At 46.7% G+C, this 10412-nt stretch overlaps 2 protein-coding genes across 2 annotated transcripts in view; both read left to right on the top strand.

Moving 5' to 3' along the window:
• The window catches only part of kiaa0586 (KIAA0586 ortholog), a 34184-nt gene that overhangs the window by 8435 nt on the left and 15337 nt on the right, over positions 1-10412 (top strand). The gene's annotated exons all lie outside the window — the stretch shown is intronic.
• Positions 128-6576, top strand: irf2bpl (interferon regulatory factor 2 binding protein-like). The gene has a single exon (XM_026339322.2). It carries the CDS (start codon positions 1504-1506, stop codon positions 3535-3537), a length of 2034 nt encoding a protein of 677 aa, XP_026195107.1. The 5' UTR covers positions 128-1503; the 3' UTR covers positions 3538-6576.

Raw genomic sequence — 10412 nt, 5'->3', positions numbered from 1 at the left:
TAGGTAGAGCAGTTGTCTGCCAATCATAGGATTGGTGGTTCGATTTCCGGCTGCCATGTCACATGCCAAAGTGTCACTGGGCAAGATACTGAACCCCAAGTTGCCCCTGGTGAGTCAGATCAGCTGAGTGTGTGTGTGTGAATGGGTGAATGAGACGCAGTGTAAAGCGCTTTAAGTACCAGTTAGGTAGAAAAGAGCTATATAAGTAAGAACATTTACCGTTTTACTTTTTCTTGCCACTGTATTATATATACTGTATATATTTACTCAATCGACAGCCCAAACAAAATATTTAGTTTATGGTCAAATGATCAACACGTTTGAACTGTAACAGGTCAGTTAACTGCTGATGAACAGTCTGAGATAACTTCTTATCTTACACATGACCACAGATTATCTGTCATCAGAGTTTCCTCAGCTGATTTCTATTTGTGATGAACAGCTGGATGGAGCCTGTGTCTTTATTTAAAACCTGCAGCTCAGTGGATTTGCATAATCATTCAGAGTCGTATCTTCAGCAGCTCCTCCTCCCCCAAGGCGTTTCCATGGTAACACAGACAGTATCCATCAGCGGCACGCTGATGCTCGTGTGTGTGTGTGTGTGTGTGTACACCAACCTCACAGTGCTGGTTGTTTATTTGATATTAGTTTTACTTTTATCTGTGTTTGTTCGGTCCAACATGATGAAAAATAAAACCACTAATAACTGAGTCAGACCTGGTGATAAAAATATAAACATATGATATAAAGAAAACAAAGAGGAGGAGCGTGGTGGGGGTGGAGAGGTGAAACCTGCCTGGCAACAGATACAGATGTTTGGGATTTAAATGAATCAGTTCATCTTTAAGGGGGGGGGGGGCTCCACTGCTGTCTCACAAATATTAGGAGAAACAGGAACATGATGCTGGTTCATCACGAAACTATGATACCTGGGTTCTGTAATCTAAAATGCACCCCCCAGGTTCCATGCTGTTTCAGTTCCTTGACCTGGTTTAGTTTGTCAGCAGAGGATCCTGATCCATTTCAGACAGAAAAAGAGCCTGGGGGGCTCAACCTGGTTCTGGTTCCACTGCAGCTGCAACGTTCAGGCTGCTGCAGCTCCCCATTCAGACTGGGGGGTGACGGAGAAGGGGGAGGAGGTGGGAAACTGGCATCATGTCGTTTCAGTCTCAGAGGAGCTGCAGGAGGAGGGGCGGTGACGTCACTACTCTACCAGGTGGCATTCCTAGAGGAGGGGGGGGGGGGGGGGCACAATCCGAATTCCTCAGCTTGTCTGAGAGTGAAGCATGCAGGGAAAAAAGCAGAACGCCACCCCCTCCTCTGTCTCTGCAGCACGACACGGAGCTCCGGCAGCAGCAGCAGGAGGAGGAGGAACAATAACCCGAGAGGAGTCACTGCAGTCCGCCCGTCTGTCCTCCTCTCTGGGCTGATCTCAGCGGGACGAACCGAGCCGCCGTCAGTGGCTCCGCGGAGGAGGCAGGGAGGGAGCCGGGCAGAGGGAAGATGACCTCCCCGCAGGTCTCCTCGTCCCGCAGACAGTCATGTTACCTGTGCGACCTGCCCCGCATGCCCTGGGCCATGATCTGGGACTTCACGGAACCCGTGTGTCGGGGCTGCGTCAACTACGAGGGCGCGGACCGGATCGAGTTCGTGATTGAGACAACCCGCCACCTGAAGCGGGCTCACGGCTTCCAGGATGGCAGATCCCCCGCAGGCGGACCGCCTCCGCCGCCGCAGCAGCAGCCCGCCGTGGCGAAGAGCCAGGCGGTATTACTGACCGGGAAGGAGCCGGGGGGGCAGCTCAACCACCACCAGCACCAGGCGGACGGACCGGGGAAGTCCCAGCAGCCCGGTCTGGACCGGTACTCGCTCGGTGCGGACAGCCGGGCCCGGTTTGACTACAGCGGGCACAGCAGCAGGCTGCCTAACGGACTCGGAGGTCCGAACGGGTTTAAACCAGACGACGGACCGCCCGAGCTGAACCGACAGAGTCCGAACTCGAGGAGCAGGAGCCACGGCGGGCTGGTGTCGGCCCCGGGACAAATGAACGTGCCGCCGAACCTGCTGCCTCAGACCCTGTTGAACGGACCGGCCGCGCACGGAGTGGCGAGCAGAGCCGCCCCGCAGGGCGCCATGGTCAGCGTGTCCCTGCCCGGACAGGTGGGGCTGTCTGAGCCGGGAGGGAAGCGGCCCGCCTCGGTGTCCAGCACGGACCAGGAGCGGGAGCTTAAGGAGAAGCAGCGGAACGCGGAGGCTCTGGCCGAGCTGAGCGAGAGCCTCCGGAACCGGCAGGAGGAGTGGGCCAGCAAGCCGAAGATCGTGCGGGACACGCTGGTCACTCTGTCCGGCTGCACCCCGTTCGACGTCCGCTTCAAGAAAGACCACGGCCTGGTCGGCAGGGTGTTCGCCTTCGACGCCGTGTCCAAACCCGGGATGGACTACGAGCTGAAGATCTTCATCGAGTACCCGAGCGGCTCCGGGAACGTGTTCTCCAGCGCCTCGGGGGTGGCCAAGCAGATGTACCAGGACTGCATGAAGGACTTCGGCAGAGGTCTGTCCTCCGGGTTCAAGTACCTGGAGTACGAGAAGAAGCACGGCTCCGGGGACTGGCGGCTGCTCGGGGACCTGCTCCCGGAGTCACTGCGGTTTTTTAAGGAGGTGTTGGGAGGAGACATGCTGCCGCAGCCCTACATCGACGGCAGCTACCCGTTGCTGCCCACCTCCCTGGTGCTCCCGGGCCGGGCTTTGGCTTCGGGCAGCGGGAGCAGCAGCTCCAGGGCCGGGGTGAGGAAGAGGAAAGCGTCCCCGGAGCCGGACTCCGCGGACGGCGGCCTGAAGCTGACGGATGAGCAGCAGAGGCAGCAGTGGATCAACAGCCAGACCGAAGCCCTCAAACTCTCCATGGCTGCGGGCTCCTTCACCGGGCCGCCGCCTCCGCTCGGCGCGGGACACCCAGGCCTCCCCTCCGGCCGCGTCACCCCCCCGGAACCCGCCGCTGCTCCACAGAACGGCCAGTCCCCGATGGCCGCGCTCATGTCAGTCGCTGACACGCTCGGGAACGCGCACTCCCCCGGCAAGGACAGAGACTCGGTTCACTCCACCACCTCCTCCTCCAGACACAACAGCAGCAGCCCGGTGTCCCCCGCTTCCGTGTCCGGACAAAGGCGCCTGTCGTCCCGCAACGGAGAGCTGGGGTTGTCCGGGTCCTCTCAGTCCGCAGGTGGCATGGACCAGGTGCACGCGCAGAACGTGCCCGACTCTCCCATGGCCAACAGCGGGCCCCTGTGCTGCACGATCTGCCACGAACGGTTAGAGGACACGCACTTCGTGCAGTGTCCGTCCGTCCCCAACCACAAGTTCTGCTTCCCCTGCTCCAGGGAGAGCATCAAGGCCCAGGGAGCCTCCGGGGAGGTGTACTGCCCCAGTGGGGAGAAGTGCCCCCTGGTGGGCTCCAATGTGCCCTGGGCCTTCATGCAGGGGGAGATAGCCACGATCCTGGCAGGAGATGTGAAGGTAAAGAAGGAGAGAGACCCCTGAGGAGGAGGAGGAGGAGGAGGAGGAGGAGGAAGAGGAGGAGGAGGGCTACTCTGCAAAAACACACTGAGGTGAACCACTGGTCAGTCTGCTGCTGAGCTTTAAACCTGATTTTCTCCAACCTGTCTGTCAGTAAAAGGAATTGAACCAAGAGTAGAAACCAGACACTGGGCTGTAAATAATGTTAGTTATCTTACCTTAGAGATCGGGTTTTAAGTTTTAAGGAGGTTTGTGGGAAAATAATCTCCATCAGCATCGTACCAACAGCGACTGATGGATAATATCTAGAACATGTTTTTATTCCTGCACATTATTGAACCAGAACTTCAGTGGTTTTTGATGAAACTCTCTAATTTATTCTCCAACATGTTAGAAAACAGTCGACAGTCGTCTGAACAGTGTCCAGATGTTTTGGTCCGACCAACTGTCCAACACCCATTCAGACTCAGATTTTAGTATAAAGGTCAGCTGATCTTTTCCTCTGCCTTTTTATCGTCAGAGTCACATGTTCATGTGGATGAACCGGCATTTCAGGTCAGATCCGTTTTCTCTGATCTGATCATGAACACTGGTCTAATATAAAACTTTCAACACGCTGTTCAGTCACATCGTGTCTCAGCAGCTTGTTTCTGAGTATGTAAAGAAAACTGAGAGTTTAAAGTCACTGCACAGATAAACTGCTTTCCACAGTTAAATATAATCTGTATTAGTCGGGCCGAGCTCTCCTGTACGAGGAAGAGGAGACGTGCACACTGAGACACTGTCTGAATATTGATGATATAAAGTCAGTTAGAAAAGTTTAAAGGTGCAAAAACAGTACAACACATTAAAATAAAGTCCTGGACTGGCGAGTCCACAATCCTTACTGAGACAGTGAACACAGGTGGTGCAGGGGATACAACAGAATAAAAGGTAAACGAGAACGTCAGTAGGTGATTTATAACATTAAAACCTCCACCTTCCACACTATTTGTCTTTTTATCCAGCTGCTGACACTGGTGATTAAGTTTTTATTCCAACATGTCCAAAATAACAAACTGATTTCGGAGTTAAAGTAAAGTTCAATTGTCCTTTAGTTAATTATGGGACGAAAATGGCAGCGAAATGATGAATTTGATCCCAAACTTACACAAGAAACCAGGTTAAAGTGAGGACGTGTGCTCAAATTCAGGACAGAGCTCAAAAAGTGAAGATCAGACATGAAACCACAGACTTATCACATGTGCAGCTCCAATGTTCACAATGCATGAAAACACGGTTTAAATGAAGTTTGGATTCATTTACAGCACAGTGAATTTCAGTTTTCTCACCTGTGATAATCGGAGGACGTAGTAGCTCAACCTGAAACACACAAAATGAATCCATACTATTGTCAAAATGATAAAAATGGTTCCAGTTTAGTTCTGGTTCAAACTGGGAATATTTGGTAGTTTTCTGAACCGTGCTATGCAAACAAATGGACAAGACATTTGTAGTTGTCTCTGTGCTCTCCGACAGACTGTCACTATTTTAAAATCCCACATACTCAACCTGTAGACTTTGGTCTGGATCAGACCGAGATATAGTTAAATCCAGACCTACGGCGAAGAAGAGTGAGCAGGGTCATCATCAGTTTACAAAAGGCTCATTCAGCACCAGCTGCTGTAAATGGAAGCTGACAGGAAGACTCATGTTTGAACACAAATAGTTTTACCAATTTATTCACAGTGACATTAAAGAGTTTCCCCAGAGGTCAGAGACTCGTTAACGTCACTAGCTACAGCTGCCACATCGAGCTACTGTAGACTGTGAACTTTACTGTAATTTTTAGTGTAAACTGTAAAACTAAAAGTTCTGTTCCCAATGACAACTGTGCAGAACAAAGAATTTTTTTAGATAATCAGTGAAACTCATTATTTGCAGCCCCGTGTTCGATTATTTCTCGAGATAATAACGATAATAATAACAGAAAGCAGAATTCAATTTAGGAAGATGGTGATCAGTAAACAAGTTACCAGATCTCAGGCAAAGGTTAAATCAAACAAATGTTTGGAAATTAAACCCAGAAGGTGAAAAGGATTCAAACCTACTGATCTAGACTAACATGGATACTCCAGAGGCCAGTTGAAGCCCCTTCTACTTGTTTTTGTCTATCCCGGCCACCTAACCACCAGCACTAAAATGCTGTCGTAGAAAGATGCTTCAAAGAGTCCATTTTCACTGGGAACTGGTTAAATTATTGTTTCAGGTAAAATTTACAACAACATTTGTAGTCTGAACATTTATCATAATAAATCTGTAATAAAGGATTCATCAGCTTACAGTGATATTTCATGTGCTCTCTCATCACTTTCAATTCAACTTTGGAACATGGGGACAAAGTAAACGGCCTTAGTTCAACGCGCTGTTTGATGTTTGGCCCTGTGCTCCAGCAGATCAGGAGGTTTACGCTCTGCCGAACTCGACAGATTTTATTGGAAAAATTAAGTTTTTCAGACGGAGTAGTTGCTCTAAAGGACTCGTGTCAGCTGCTGTTTCTTGCAGAGGGTGGAACGTATAAATATTTTACATGTGGATGTTTCAGAAAAAAAAAAACAACAAGACAAAAGAGTCGGAGTGTTTGTGTCGTTGTGGAGGTGACGGAGGCGTGAACAGTGATGGTGTGATGTTGTGTTTAAACAGGTTCAGCGACAGCTCTCAGTCACAGTAACACTGACTTCATCATCACACTGTCACTTTATTAAATCCGTTTTTAGTTTTTACACGGGGTTTCAACTGTTGATCTGATTTTTAGATGTTTTTGACCTTTAAATTTGATTGTTTTGCATTTTAAAGTATTTAATTGATTCTTCTTTAATTTAAACAAATATTTTTTTACATTTTTTACTGTAAAAAATTGTTTCATCAACCGCACAAGAACACATCAGCCTATTTCTGTTTTCATTTTTGTACATATTTTCTGTTCCTGTTGTGACAGATGATAAAACAGATGAAACAAACACATGTGATCTTGTAATGTGCCTTGGAGCTGAGTCAATTGTAATAAATCTCATTGGTATGAAACTTTTCAGTGACTTTTCCTTCTGGTTGAACAGATACGCAGGGCTGAAAGAGGCTCTCAGATATTTTATTCCAATAAATAATTCAAAGTTTTACTTCAGAGGAAGTGTAAATTAGCATAATAACAGCATGCTAATTTATGCTAAATTGCATCCTACTTATTATTACTACATTTATTTCTGAGATCATGTACAGAAACATTCATCTCTACTGTCACTGTGCAGCTGACATGAATTTTCTTCTCAGGGATCAATAAAGTCTCATTGTATGTTTAGAAGATTTAACCAATAGCTCATTTTCTTCTGCAGTATGTGGGGAAAGCACATAAAACATGGTGGGTAGACAGGAACTGGAATGTACAGTTACATTTTTTTCTATATATCTGATATAACATTTTCAAACTAAATTTGACATAAAACCTGAGTGAACTCAAATTACAACGTTGGAATTATCTTTTTTTTATGTGTCCTTCTTTTAGCAGCAATGCAGGAATGTTTCACTGTTCTCTGCAGAACTCTGGAGGGTTTTGAGCATGATCAGCCCAATTACTGTCACAGCATCTCAATGACCTTTACAGAACCTTTGTTTTGTTGGGGCTAGGGTCAATAAGACATTTGATAACTCAACAGTAAGTGAATCAGAAACTGAAATCACTGTTAGAGGAAGCATCAGATCCAAACTCTGTAACGGTGACACACTAAATAGTGTAAAGCCTAAAGTGGTAGTGATACTGTTACTGTTACTGATACTGCAGCTGCACAGAGGAGAAACCTTTGTCTTTATTTCAACTGAGCTGTCGCTTGGCCTTCACTGATCAGTTAGAACAGTGAGGCTGAGGTTTGCTAGTTAAAATGCACCATCTTACACTTTAGTTGAACCAGCAGCAGTAATACTTAGTAATGGTAGTAGTAATGGTGACAGTTTTAGTAGTGGCGAGCAGTACCAGTAAGTAGTACTAGTACTAGTTCTCCCAGATGTCTCTTGTTGTCGTCGTAAACGTGTCGAGCTCTGTTGTTGTTTTTCTTTGCAGCTTCTCTCAGAGTTACAGACGTGCTCCTGCTGCTGGTACACGGCGGGTCTCCTCATCTGGGTGGGTTTGGGATTGGAAAGGGGGGTGGGGGACAGGCCTGTTATTGGCTGGCGGTTACCATGGAAACCACATCGGCTGGCAGGATGGGTAGATGGAGGAGACCGTAACAGAGAGACTGCAGAGTCTTTGTCTGCAGAGCTGCTGCTTCACTGCAGCACAAATCATCTGGAAATATCCAAACCTTCCTCTTTTCAAGCAAAGTAGTGAAAACGGTTTCAGAGACAACGTGCTGCTTTTCCTTCTCGTAGATAATTTTAAAGTGAATCTTGTGTTTGGACCTCTAGTCGAACAAAACGAGACAGTCGACGTCTCGAGAGAAAAGCTTTTGAAGCGTTTGATATTTTACAGACAGAACGTTTGAACGATTGATAAGACGATGAATCATGGAGATATTAAATCCAATCTGCAGTACCGTAGAGTATATGGCTGCAGCAGTAATTATAGGATCATCAGAATCCATTTGTACTCTGTAAACGGCAATAGTACCCATTGCAGTGCAGACTGGAATATGTAGTATTTGAAGTTTTGCTAGTTTTATTAGAATTGTTATAGAAGCAAGCTGTTGTTACTGCTAGTATGGTGCCATAATCACAATTTTCAGTAGTTGCAGTGCAATTATCAGTTGTAGTAACAGCAGTACTCATTTCATCTGCATTAGTAACAGTACCAGTAGTTACTGTAGTGTTTGTATCAGATGTAGCAGTACTATGTGTAGGAGTAGGTACTATAGAGAAACAGTACTATTATTGCTATTACTACCAGAAAACACAACAGCTGTAGACAGACTGATATGATCACCAGGAAACAATAGTATTAACAGCCGTGGTAGGAAGTATCAGTAGTAGTTTTTGTTACTGCATTGCAGATTTTTCTCTTTGAGCAACAACACACACCTGTGTGTGTGTGTTTGTGTTTGTATTATCATGCACAGTGTGGAGCTGCAGCACTGAGCCAAGGGCACCTTACCACCACACACACACACACACACACACACACACACACACACACACACACACACTCTGGGGTCCACGGTGGTTTCCTGTTTAGGATTCTAGAGTCCTCACATCCCATCAGTGTGTGTGGGAGGGGCAGCTCCTGCTCTGCAGAGTGTTTGAACGTGACGACATCTAAGCAGCAGAAACGACAGGTAAAAACACGTTTCCTGTCCAACAGTAGATCAGGTCTGTGTGTGTTGAGGAAAAACTCATTTGGATGCCGCCTTAGTTTCCTCTGTCTGTACGTCACTGCAGACTCTTTCTGTCCTCCTCCTTTTGGTCCTTTTAGCCCGTTGCCGTGCAGGATGCTGTGGTTGCTGTAGTTACTTGCCTCCTCGCCTGGGAAACAAAGACCCACTGTCAGTTTGTCTTTCAGTCTGAGTGTGAAACCTCATTACTCCGTTTTGTTGATGCTGTTAAATAATTAAAATGTTCCTGCTCATAAAGATTATTTAAATTTGGTGTAGAGGCTGGAGGTCAGGCGTGAGGACTTACTGTGGGTGGATGTTTAATGTGTGTGTGGTTTGTTCTCCCTCATCGTCTCACAGCATCGACTCCATTTATAGACGATGATGTCAGCAGTTTCTCCCAGCATCCCCCACTACACCCCCCACCCCCCATCCACGAGTGTCTCACCGTGATGCCTTCATCCTCCCTCCCCTCCATGTTTCTATTTTTTCTTTTCCTCTGCCTGACAAACGAGCAGTTGACAGTTTCTGGTTTTGACCCTCCCCCTCCCCTGCTGCAGAACTGCCTCCAGCCCCTCATCCCTGCTCCTTCACCCCCAGCTCCACGCTGTCTCTGCCTTATTGTTTCTTTGTCTCCGTCTTGTTAGTCATGTTGAGGTGATGCTGCAGATGTCGGTTGAACCTTTGTGCTGATTTATTTATAACTGAACCTCAATTAATTCTAAAAAAGACCCAACAGGATGATGGTACAGATACTACAAGTACTGTATGTGTATATCACCCTAATGTGTCCAAGATTTACCACATTACCACATCATGCTCCCACATTTAGCTGGAGGGGTTTAGTCAAGTTAGGACACCAGGGTCCACCAATGGTCCCAGTGGACCCACATTTCTCTACGTTGCTTTTGGCCTGCACTGATTCACAGTGTCCCATCCCATCTGGACTCTTGTTTTTACCAAAATAGTCCACATTTAGCTCATATATTTTATTTTTTGTCATGTACTGTTTCTTTTGTGATTATATATTTAGCTCATTTCTGGCCTATTGTTAATTAACTCAATTAAAATCTTGTTTTAATGAAATGTGTCTAGGTCTACCTCTTGGATGTCATATTTTCCACATCTAGTCGAAGGACCACATTCAACCTGTCCATGTCTGATTTAACCCATTTAGCCCAGAAAGGTCCACATGTTCATGTCCACACTGAGTGAAAATATATCCACACTAAGTCATTTAGGTTTAGATGATTTAGCCAGTATCAGTATGGATCCGTGTTTTCCACATGTAGCTGATACGGTTCCACGTTTAGCCCAGATGGAAGAAAACACATAAAATGTTCATCTGAGTTTCCCAAAATCCAGGTTGACGCCTTCAAATGTCTTTGGTTTGACCAACAGTTTTATGTTGATCAACTAATAGATTAATTGTCCAACCACACGTGACTGAAAGTACTTCGATTTGGTCATAAATCCTCCATTTTACCCGAGGGAGTGAGGGAGAGGAACCACAAGGACAAAATGAAACAAAAGGTTAATCATTATTCATCTCTACGAATTACTACA

The sequence above is a fragment of the Anabas testudineus genome, chromosome 22 (genome assembly GCF_900324465.2).
Source record: "Anabas testudineus chromosome 22, fAnaTes1.2, whole genome shotgun sequence".
NCBI lineage: Eukaryota > Metazoa > Chordata > Actinopteri > Anabantiformes > Anabantidae > Anabas > Anabas testudineus.
This window is presented reverse-complemented; position numbering and strand designations above follow the sequence as displayed.

Bases quoted from the DNA above. Each gene is read 5' to 3' on its own strand.
- irf2bpl (XM_026339322.2), top strand. From the start codon at position 1,504: ATGACCTCCCCGCAGGTCTCCTCGTCCCGCAGACAGTCATGTTACCTG.